Below are 12,352 nucleotides of genomic sequence, written 5' to 3' on the forward strand. Positions count from 1 at the left end.
GTAGGGTCGCCTGTCGAGCCTTGTGGGTTTACTCCAGTTCCTCCAGTTCCCTCCCACTGCTAAAGACCCCAACGTGCAAGCGAATTATTGAGATAAAATTGAACCATATGTTAGTCTCAAAATGATCTAGTTTGTAACGAGTGACTATTAAACTCCTCTTTCTTTCTGTGTGCAGGATGCGTATGGTGATACAGCTCTACATGATGCTATTGGTAAAGATAGTCAAGAAATTATTGATATGTTAGTCAACTATCCTGGTATTGACTTTACACTTAAAAATAATCGTGGTTTTAACGTTTTACATCACGCTGCCTTAAAGGGAAACAACGTGTAAGTAAAATTTATTTACTTCCTTCATTCTTAAATTTCTAAAATATTCTTTTCTGAGTTTGTTTGAAGAAAACGTTTTGATTAAAGGAGCTAAATCACTAATATTTGGGACCTAGAAATGGACACAAATGGGTCGCAAAACATATAATAATGTAATATGAAGAGACTCAATGAATGAGGCTAAACATATCCTGCGGGACAGAATACAACTGGTTTAGACTGGAATAACCAGACACCAAAGACTGCCATTCAATTTCACTGAACATAACTGATTAGAAATTACTGATTTACATCCAATCGTTTCTGTTTTTACTGTAATTTACTAATCAATTATGTTCGGTGAAACTGAATGGCAGCCTTTGGTGCCGTGGTTTCTCCTTGTCAGTGATGTAGGACAGATGGCCTGACAAGGACAGTTGTCTAGTCATTTCCCTCAAAGCACACTGTATGGACGAAACCCCTGTGTGTAATCTATGTATGATCCTGTCATTAGATCCCGTACTTATATTCCTCATACTTAGATTCTATTAGATTTTAACAATTTGTGTTAATTTTATATTTCAGTGCTACCAAGAGAATTTTACAGAAATGTCCTCAAATTGTTGATATAAAGAAAGATGATGGTTTTTCTTCGTTACATTTGGCCGCGTTAAACGGTCATAAAGAAGTAGCAGAAACGTTATATAGAGTCGTAAGTAACTCATACCTCAAATCACATTATTATTATTATTACAGTATATTTATAGTGCGGCCTTTCATATAAACATGTTCAGGGGCACTTTACAAGGTGACATGTAATCGTAAATAAACAACAAGATTATGGACATGTTAACAATTGTATACAGAGTCAGTTAAAAGCCTGATTAAATAGAACAGGGTTTTAAGTTGTTTTTTTAAAAGAATATAGAGATGTACAACATCTTAAATTAAACAGTTATACCGGCAGAAATATCATATAGAGTTGTAATTAACTTGGCCGAGAAAGTTCATTCAGATTTTCCGGCGTGGTTTCCCCTTGTCAATGATGCAGGACGGAGGGCCTGACAAGGACAGCTGTCTAGTCCTTCGGATGATACGGAAAACCAAGGTCCCGTGTAAACATTGGAATGCACGTAAAAGATACCTTGGCAGTTGGAATTCGATATAAGGGTAGGCGATAGTGCCGCTGCCCGGGCAAAATTTCCCTCATAGCACACTGTATGGCGTATGCCCGTCTTCATTAGCCCAGTATAGGAGCAGAACAGTAGGACGTTAAACCCCATTTCATTTCATTTTCATTTCTGGGTGATCTGAGGGATTAGCCAATGAAATGGTCTGTTACCGCGATTTCTTGGTGTGCAGTGCATGGAACTGTGGGTATCCCACTAGAAATATGTGATGTCATAGGGTCAAAAGCCACTCGTATGACCCCTGACACAAGCTCCCACTACAACCAGTCAGATCTTCATGTAGTGTAGGCCATCGGAAGTATAAAAAACCAAACGAAATATAGATGTGTATTTGAATCAGATTGTTATTATTTGCATCAGAACTATCATGGTAGTGAGGTTTTACATGGCAGATGTTGTCCACTAGACAGGGTATGCTTAAACAAGATCACCTGTTGCTTACACACCTGATATAACTTGACATTTCTTTCAAACAAACTTAACTGTTTTAAACTGGCAATTACTCAATAACTATACCATTCAAAAATTAAGTTGGACACAAACATTAAACATACATTATACAAGAGCTAAATCTGCCTATTGCTGGTCTTTCTTTAGGCCTGAAATGTTATCTAAATTATGAATTAGACATTTATTAACTTATCCAGACCATAAACAACTCTCGAAGTCCTCGAATGGGTCCGATTTTAAGTAGATTAGAACAGTTTGGCCATTTAATGATTTAATTTAAAAACGGTGATTGTTACAATCAGTGTACACATCTTGTTACAACTTCAAAGGCTAATACCCTTCCATAAATATCTTCGTTCAGAATGAAATCATATGAATGAAATTTTCAATGCTTTCATTTTACATTATCTATGTATCTTTAATTTATTTTAATGGAAATCAATTCCTATCTTGTATTTTCTACATGGTTTTTTTTTCAGGGTCAAGCTGATATTGAAATTCGTAATAATCGACAACAGACACCATTACTGCTGGCGGTATCCCAGGGACACACGGCTCTTATCATGTTATTAGTAAGTTGTGGTGGTAACGTGAACGTGGAAGATGAAGATGGCGATACCTGTCTCCATTTGGCATTAATGAGACAAACAGTTGCCACGGAAAAAGAACGATCACCGTTGTTAGATGTAGTAAGTTCTTTTATCTAATCGGGCAGGGTTGGGTGGCTGAACGTGCTGGATCAGAAGATCTGTCATTGAGTCAAGTGGTATGGTTTCGATTCCCTGCTTGTACTTGACAAGGAGTAGGGTCACTTGCCCAACCTTGTGGTTTTCGCTGGATCTTCCCTCTGCTAAAGACACCTACGCGGAACCGAATAACTGAAATAAAAATGAACCATATGTTAGTCCCGAAATGACCTATTTTGTGTGGAGTTAAACCCTCCCTCTCTCTCTCTCTCTCTCTCTCTCTCTCTCTCTCTCTCTCTTTCTTCAAAGTAAGCAGCTTCGATTGCTCCTTTTCCTACAAAAATTTCCCAATTCAAATTGCACTTGTTGCCGTAGATATAAGAATTACTATAGTATCATTCTATCTCATATATCCATATCATCATCGATTTTTGTCGACATATTTGACATAGGTGTCTTTCATAGAGAGATATGACAGTTGACATTTTATTTGACCTTTAGATGACCTTGTGTTAAATAATTATTATCCTTAAATATTTTCTAAACAATATGAAAATATTGGATATATAAATTTATAATATTGTTTATACATCTGTCAATAATCATGTTATTTTATAGATCAGAACACAACTTGGTATGTCAGAAGAAGAAGATCAAAGGGGAGCTGCGATTGCGTGTTACCTGGCTCAACAGGGGGCTGATCTCTACCATAAAAACCATGTGGAGAAAACTCCGTTAGATATTATAAACGACGCTCAAGTAGAAAAACATGTCAAACAATTCGCAGACAACTTGTAAGTTTTATTTATAAGTCTATAGGGGTGTGGCTTGTATTTATAAGTCTAGAGGGGTGTAGCTTGTATTAATAAGTCTAGAGGGGTGTAGCTTGTATTTATAAGTCTAGAGGGGTGTGACTTGTATTAATACGTGTAGAGGGGCGTGTGGCTTGTATTAATAAGACAAGAGAGGTGTGGCTTGTATTTATAAGTCTAGAGGGCCGTGGCTTGTATTAATAACTCTAGATGGGTGTGGCTTGTATTTATATGTCTAGAGGGGTGTGACTCAAAGTGTTTTTAACAGCATCCTAAATAGTTTTTGGTTTAGTTATAAAGATACTCAAGATGATGTTAACAATATTAAAACTGTAAGGTGATTGCCCTGTATACCAGATAAACTGTAAGGTGATTCCCCTGTATACCAGATAAAACTGCTTTTGGTAATCTGATTACCTTTAAAAATGACTTCTTCTAATCGCTGTATAAATAAAGTGAAATAAATTGAACCATATGTTAGTCCCAAAATGACCTAGTTTGTGTCAAGCAGCTGTCATGATTGGTTGAGATATTTTTTATGCAATCGGCACATACGTTGTACTCCAAAATTCTCCTTTTCACTCGATTGACACTATTTTTAGAATTGAGAGAATTTAATTCCAGAACGTTCAATCGAGTATCCCCTCTCCCTCTCTGGATGGGGGGTTGTATGGCTGAATGGTAAGCATGTGTGCGCTGTATCATAAAGTCTGTCATTGAGTCGATTGGCGTGGTTTCGAATCCCCGGTTGTACGTGACAAGGAGTAGGGTCGCCTGTCCAACCTTGTGGGTTTTCTCCAGGTCCTCTGGTTTCCTCCCACTGCTAAAGACCCATACGCGCAAGCGAATTATTGAAATAAAGTTAAACCATATGTTAGTCCCGAAATGACCTAGTTTGTGTCGAGTGGACGTTAAACCCCATTTGTCTCTCTCTCTCTCTCTCCCTCTCTGGTATTTGATTTTAAACTGAAAGAGGTATAACTTCTATGGGCTGTAAATAAATAATTTTGTTGATCGTTTCAGTGCTGCTGGTAAGAAATCGGAACCGTCACCAGATCCATCACCAGCGCCCCCTACTGGTGATTATATTGAATGTGAGATTTGTTGTGAACAACAAGCTAATGTGACCTTTGAACCCTGTGGTCATGTGATATTATGTGTCGAATGTTGTATTAAAGTAAAAAGATGTCTGACGTGTAAAGAAACTATCACTATGAAGAAAGGACCAGGTAAGACTTCAAATTTTTATTATATTTATTTTGTTTTTTGTCCCCCGCCTTTCGAAGAAAGCAGGGGACTATTAAAATGGGTTCGTCCGTCTGTCTGTCTGTCTGTCTGTCCGTCTGTCTGTCCGTCACACTTTTTGGGACACAATAACTCTCTTCCTAATTGAGCTAGAATGTTCAAACTTGGTGTATGTGTTTATTAGGTCAATGCCTTGATGGAGTTCAAAGATGAGCATTTTCCGCTTAGGGTAAGCAGAGATAAGCAATTTGATTGGTTGATGCTTTGGGACACGATAACTCTCTTCCTAATTGGGCTAGAATGTTCAAACTTGGTGTATGTGTTGATTAGGTCAATGCCTTGATGGAGTTCGAAGATGAGCATTTTCCGCTTAGGGTAAGCAGAGATAAGCAATTTGATTGGTTGATGCTTTGGGACACGATAACTTTTAATTGAGCTAGAATGTTCAAACTTGGTGTATGTGTTTATTAGGTCAATGCCTTGATGGAGTTCGAAGATGAGCATTTTCCGCTTAGGGTAAGCAGAGATAAGCAATTTGATTGGTTGATACTTTGGGGCACGATAACTCTCTTCCTAATTGAGCTAGAATGTTCAAACTTGGTGTATGTGTTGATTAGGTCAATGCCTTGATGGAGTTCGAAGATGAGCATTTTCCGCTTAGGGTAAGCAGAGATAAGCAATTTGATTGGTTGATGCTTTGGGACACGATAACTTTAGTTCTAATTAAGTGAGATTGATGAAACTTGGTGTATAGTTTCATTACAGTAATACCTTGACTAAGTTTGATAATGAGCATTTTCTGCTCAGGGTAAGCAGAGCGATACGCAATTTGATTTTTATATGTGTCCTCTAATTATTTTCCTATTTCGGCGGGGGACATCAGCCTCACTGTTGGCTTGTTTACTCCATTGTACTAAAACTGTACATGTCCTAATCGCTGGTCGGTAATTGTGGTATAAGCGTCAAATCGCCATGTGGTGCAAGGACCGTACAGGTCCTAGTCGCTACATGTTACTTGAACCAAACTGTTGCTAGAAGCATACAGGTTATGATCGCTGTATGGTGCTAGAACCGTACAAGACCAAATTGCCATGTGATGCTAGGACAATACAGGGCCTTATTACCATGTGATGCTAGGACAATACAGGCTGTAATTGCCATGTGATGCTAGGACAATACAGGCTGTAATTGCCATGTAATGCTAGGACAATACAGGCTGTAATTGCCATGTGATGCTAGGACAATACAGGCTGTAATTGCCATGTGATGCTAGGACAATACAGGCTGTAATTGCCATGTGATGCTAGGACAATACAGGCTGTAATTGCCATGTGATGCTAGGACAATACAGGGCCTAATCACCACTCTCATTCTTTTATCTCTTTTCAAACTATGGACAGTTAATTAATGACTGAAATCAGCTGTTCATGACCGTAACTACAAAGCTTACTTGAAACCACAGCTGGGGATTTCAGAATCTCTCTTCACCAATACCAAAGCAAATAACCTAGTTTGTCTCAAGTAGATTTTAAACTCCATTTCTCTCTCCTCTCTCTCTCCCTCTTTTTCTCTTTCCCCCTCTCTCTCCCTCCCCTCTCTCTCTCTCTCCCTCTCTCTCTCTCTCCCCCTCTCTCTCCCTCCCCTCTCTCTCTCTCCCCTCTCTCTCTCCCCCTCTCTCTCCCTCCCCTCTCTCTCTCCCTCCCCTCTCTCCCTCCCCTCTCTTCCCCCTCTCTCTCTCCCCCTCTCTCTCCCTCCCCCTCTCTCTCTCCCCCTCTCTCTCCCTCCCCTCTCTCTCTCTCTCCCCCTATCCTCCCCCTCTCTCTCCCTCTCTCTCTATTTGAAATAACCATCCTATTAATATTTTCTTGGGAATGCATTTTTAAATAAATTTAATCGTATGATCATATTATTCATTACAGATGGAACAACAATAAGTACTAACTATCATTCACTTCCCGAGAATCTCATGTCAGAAGCGGCACTTCTGAAAAAACGACTACAAGATATGGAGGACCAACAGACGTGTCCGGTTTGTATGGAGCGGAGAAGAGATCTCGCATTTATCTGCGGTCATACCGTCTGCGCGCACTGTGCTGGTTCGCTGAAACTCTGTCCAATTTGCCGTAAACCAATCACCAAGAAAATACCCATTTTTTCTTAAATGATCTACTGTTTTTGAAAAATTTGGACGTGGATGCGATTTTGTTTAAACTAAGTTTTCATTGGTGGCAGTACCAGGATGACTTTTGTATGCAAACTTTAAAGCTAATCAGCTAGTAGTCAGCTAATTTAATATCTGAAGTTGCTTATGTCGTGAAACTGTGCTAATCCTTCTTGAAAAACCAAAAATACACAAAAAACTGTGCTGCATTTAACACCTACTTGAAAAACTGAACATGCACAGAAAACAGTGCTAACTCCTGCTTGAAAAGCTGAACATGCACACAACAACTGTGCTAACTCCTGCATGAAAAACTGACCATGGACACAACTACGTTTGCTTCTGTATCCAAGGAACTAACAATCTCTCGAATAACGATCAGAAACTTGAAACTTATAATCAGTATGTCAGTTTTAACGGCACTTGTTTAAGAGCACCTGTTTTCCTAGATATATAATTTCACACACCAGTACTATAGATAATAAAATATTGTTATAATTGTATGTTAACGGAGTCAACTGATATTCCTGTCCACACAAATATATACACATCAGTTAGTGAATGTACTTCTAGTCTACACAGAGGGAAAAACTGCCACATAATAAAATATATAAATCACACTCAGGCTTGGATTTACTTGACTAAATCTCTATATATTTGTCTGTTTGTGTGTTTGTTCAGGGGTGACGGTATGATGGTTTAAAAATAGATAATGAAAAAGGAATATATTGAAAATTTCCGTCAAATTACGTGATTCTGATCAAAATTATAACAGCTTGAAGAATAGTGGAGTCTTGGTTTTCATTGCTACAGATAAACAAAGTTATGTTTACACATTTTAAAATTAAATAATCAAATGGCGATTGTGTTTCAATCTGTTCAAAATCACAACCATCCTATGTTCTAGAGAGTTTATTATGGGCTTGTCATGTTAATTAATGTCCGATTATTAATCTATATAACATTTGAGGCCTAAAGAAAGATCTGCAATAGACATATTTAGCTCTTGTATAATGTATCTTTGATAATATTTGTGAATATTGACGCCACTTTGTGTAAGTAATGCCAGATAAACATCTAGTAAATAATGTTGTAAATATTGTAGTTATTAATCGATATACCATGGTTTATATTTATTATAAACTGTTTCTATATTAATCAATAAACCATGGTTTATTATAAACTGTTTCTATATTATGTCCATCCATTCCATCATGTATATAAATAATAGATGTGTATATATAGTTTGATTGATTATATGTATTGTTATTTTCCACCCAACTGGATTATCTCCCTTTACGTATCAAACTGATTGCTTTCTTGTCAAACATGCCTTGGCTCAGAGGGTAACGCACAGTTCAGGGTCTCGAAAGTGGTGCAGGAGGGAGGACCTGGCAAAGGCAGCGTTTAGTCATTCCGATTGTACATAAACCAAGCTCCTGTGTAGCCTACATGTTGGAATGCATATAAAAAAACTCTTGAAATTTTGGTGTTCGACATTAGAGTTGGTTCGTGTGCAACTGTCCATGCAAAATGTTCCTCATAGCACACCATATGCTTGTCTTCATTTCGCAAACATGCTACATAAGGCATTCTGATAAAGGGGGGTAATCCAGTTAAACTGAGGCTTATTCACAAAATATTAAAACTAAAATACTTTAAAAGACGATAGATTTCGCTGGATATTGTTGTCAGTGAACAAGTCTACCTGTTGGAAGTAATAATAATACGATGTATATATATTATTGAAATGTGATATATTGTATATATAGGTAGTATTACCTGGTTGTATATATATATTGATGTGTAAATATTTATTACTTACCTTTATATTTGTATATTTAATATCCTGTACAGTTACCATAGAAACTAATGTATATTTATTTATTCCCCAATTTCTTCGTTTCAGACTAGTGTTTTATTTAATTTTTGGCAAATTATGTAATTTTTCGTTTTTGGCAAATTATGTAATTTTTTCGTTTTTTGTACAAAAGTATATGTAGTGAGGCATGTGAATAGTATTTTTATCCTAAAATAAGATTTAAAAATGGTTCATTTTGTTTTCATTAGTTCAATTTTTACTCCAAAAGGGTGAACACGTATTCCATCACAGGCGGAAATCATATGAAATTGTTTCATTTTTAGCTTTAAGATCTGACTGGTTTATGTGGTTTTCCTGCAAGTAATATTAGTATACCACCTGGTCCTTGTAAATTATACATATTATTTACAGCACAATATGCTACATAACAAATTAACTCCAAATATTTCTTGTTGAAGGGGAGAGAAAGAGTGAGAAATGGGGTTTAACGTCCACTCGACACAAATCAGGTCATTTTGGGAGTAACCTATGGTTTAATTTTATTTCATTAAGTCACTTGCGCGTAGGGGCTTGAGCAGTGAGAGGTAACCAGAGGACCCAGAGAAAACCCACGAGGTTGGACAGGTGACCCTACTCCTTGTCACGTACAACCGGGGAATCGAAACCACGCCAGTTGACTCAATGACAGACCTTATGATTTTATGCGCATGCACTAACCATTCAGCCATCCAACTTTTATTGAAGAGAATGGAACCTTATTGATTATTTATTCTCCAGTTGACAAGCACCGCTTGTGACCCCATTCTGACCCTAATTAAATATATATCCGACTGGCAATAACTATGACCCGTTAAAGTCTCAACACATCATATAAGGCATGGATGATATCCAAACTACAGTATTGTAAAAGTTGAATAGCTAACGGAACTGAACAATCATTTTATAGCAGCATTATGTACGATTTAGATCAAGAGCTGACAATTCTCACTATAATGGTTCAAAAATAGATAATGGAAACAGAATATGCTGAAACTTTCAGTCAAATTACTCCACTCTGAACTAAGCTATCGGCAATACAATTTTCGTCTAGCCTTGATTGTCATTACTACCATCAATCTCAAACGTCTTCAAATGTACTAAATATCCGATGGCATCAACAGTTTATTATGGTCTTGGTAAGTTAGTTAATGCCAAATTAGGGGCTGACAAGGAAAGCTGTCTAGTCGTTCGGATGGGACGAAAAACCGAGGTCCCGTGTACACATTGGCGTGCAAGTAAAAGATCCCTTGGCAGTTGAAATTCGATATAAGAGTAGGACGTAGTGCCGCTGCCCGGGCAAAATTTCCCTCATAGCACACTGTATGGCGTATGCCCGTCTTCATTAGCCCAGGTTAGGAGCAGAACAGTAGGACGTTAAACTCCATTTCATTTCATTTCATTTAATGCCAAATTAATAAGAAAGACCTTTAATAGGAAGATTTAGCGCTTGCATAATGTATGTTTAATACGTTTAACTTTCACAATATCATAGGTTATAAGGGAATAGAAAATCCTTCAGATAACGATCTGAGATTTGATCTAAAAAATATCTCAGAACCGAATTAATCTGGTGGGGCCTCATATCACAGATTTACGATCAACCCTTCCTTAATCATTTAGGTGAATGTAAGAAATGTTCTATGTGGAAGGACACCAGTATGACAATTTTAACTGAGAGGGAACCACGGTGGATCAGTGTGGAAGACGTTGTCTTGCTAAACTGATTGATCCCTACATTGGCTGAGAAAGTACATCAGAATTTTCTGGCGTGGTTCAGCTTTGTCAGTGGATCTGGCAAGGAACAATCTTTAGTCGTTTGGATGGGACGAAAAACCGACGTTCCTTCTACACATTGGCGCGTGCCCGTAAAAGTTCCCTTGGCAGTTGAAATTTGATATACGAGTAGGCGGGCAAAATTTCCATCATAGCAGCACACTGTATGCCTGTCCTTGTTAGCCCAGTCGGAGCAGAACAGTGGGAGTTAAACACCATTTCTGTTTGGTTATGATCCATCAACATGTATGTGGGGTTGCCCCATTGTCGATCCTGTATTGATCTAGCTTCAGGTAATGATCTGGTTCAATACGTGTTAGATATTATAAACCATGCTCAAGACAAGAAACATATCAACCAAGTCACAGACAAGTTGTAAGTTTTATAAGTCTAGAGGGGTGTGACTTGTTGAATAAGTCTAGAGGGGAGTGGCTTGTTGTTGAATAAGTCTAGAGGGGAGTGACTTGTTAAATAAGTCTAGAGAGGTGTGACTTGTTGAGTAAGTGTAGAGTAGAGTGACTTGTTGAATAAATCTAGAGTAAAGTGACTTGACGTTGTTAAATAGAATAAAGGAAGTCTTGCGGGTTGTTAGTGTTTAGTAGACCAAAGGGTACTGTTTGTCACATCGAATACTAATTTTACTATTTGAATTATCCAAGTCATTATTCAATGCAGTTTGAATATTTAATTCAATTTGATTGTTTTTATGTCAATTTCGATTTCTAGATATAAATCTTTCCATTACCTGTTTATTTATCTCCTAGGCGACCGAATTCCATTAGTTTTAATTGACATTGTATAACAAATACTAAAAAATATCAGTAATAAAAACCTTCAAAAAATATTCAAATGTTTGTGTGAGCTCTCGCGCCCGTTTTCAACGTACTCTTTTTTTGCCGGCGAAAAGTCGGTGTCATGCATATGTAATGGGACCGTTTCCACGTAACTGCCGAAAACGCGCACATGGAAAACGGGCTTTTGGGTGATCGCTTTACCTCCCTCGGAACATCATACATTTTATCAATTAAAACACAGATCTTATTTCGTTTCGTTTTTTATAGTTCAAAATTTCGTTTTATTTGTCTTTACTACACTAGGATCTGGAATGATGCGAGGGATTAGCCTTTGAAACGGTCTGTTGCTGATATTTCTTGGCGTGCGATGCACGGAACTGTGGGTATCCTACTAGAAACATCAACGGTGATTGGTTAATCAAATGTCTGACGTAATTGGGTCAAAAACCGCTCGTATGACCCCCGACGCGACCTGCCACTACAACTGATTAGATCTTTATGTAGTAGAAGCCAACGGAAGTGTATAAAACGAAACGAAATATAGATCTGTATATTGACATTTTATTTCTATTCTAACTAGAGTCTTTATATCTACCAAGATATGTTCTGGCAATAATTTCTACCAACAACCTGACTATAATAAACTATCAAGAAAGTATAACCCTTGAGAGGTATTTAACGATTGAACACATTAAAATACACAAGACAATTTATATGGAAAACAATCACTGCATGGTTTATATACATATTTCACGACGTTTCGTTTATTTATGTTAACAATTTGTGGTTGTGGTTTCGATCACTGGTGTGAGCGTATGTGGCTTGGAGATCGGACGCCTTCTCAACCTCGTTGGTTTACTCCGGGTACTCCAGTTTCTTCCCGGAGCGGACGTTAAATGAAATGAAATGAAATAGAGTTTAACGTCCTACTGTTCTGCTCCTAACCTGGGCTAATGAAGACGGGCATACGCCATACAGTGTGCTATGAGGGAAATTTTGCCCGGACAGCGGCACTACGGCCTACTCTTATATCGAATTCCAACTGCCAAGGGATCTTTTACGTGCACGCCA

At 37.9% G+C, this 12,352-nt stretch overlaps 1 protein-coding gene across 2 annotated transcripts in view; it reads left to right on the forward strand.

The window, feature by feature from the left end:
* The window catches only part of LOC126828645 (E3 ubiquitin-protein ligase MIB2), a 38,762-nt gene extending 29,856 nt beyond the window's left edge, over positions 1-8,906 (forward strand). For both annotated transcript variants that reach the window (XM_050558534.1, XM_050558533.2), the window contains exons 13-18: positions 176-330; positions 895-1,021; positions 2,429-2,638; positions 3,254-3,429; positions 4,471-4,676; positions 6,612-8,906. In XM_050558534.1, coding sequence (XP_050414491.1) covers positions 176-330; positions 895-1,021; positions 2,429-2,638; positions 3,254-3,429; positions 4,471-4,676; positions 6,612-6,853 — 1,116 coding nt within the window. In that variant the 3' untranslated portion in view covers positions 6,854-8,906. The remainder of the gene's footprint in view (positions 1-175; positions 331-894; positions 1,022-2,428; positions 2,639-3,253; positions 3,430-4,470; positions 4,677-6,611) is intronic.
* The last annotated feature ends 3,446 nt before the right edge of the window (positions 8,907-12,352 follow it).

The sequence above is a fragment of the Patella vulgata genome, chromosome 7 (genome assembly GCF_932274485.2).
Source record: "Patella vulgata chromosome 7, xgPatVulg1.2, whole genome shotgun sequence".
Lineage (NCBI taxonomy): Eukaryota > Metazoa > Mollusca > Gastropoda > Patellidae > Patella > Patella vulgata.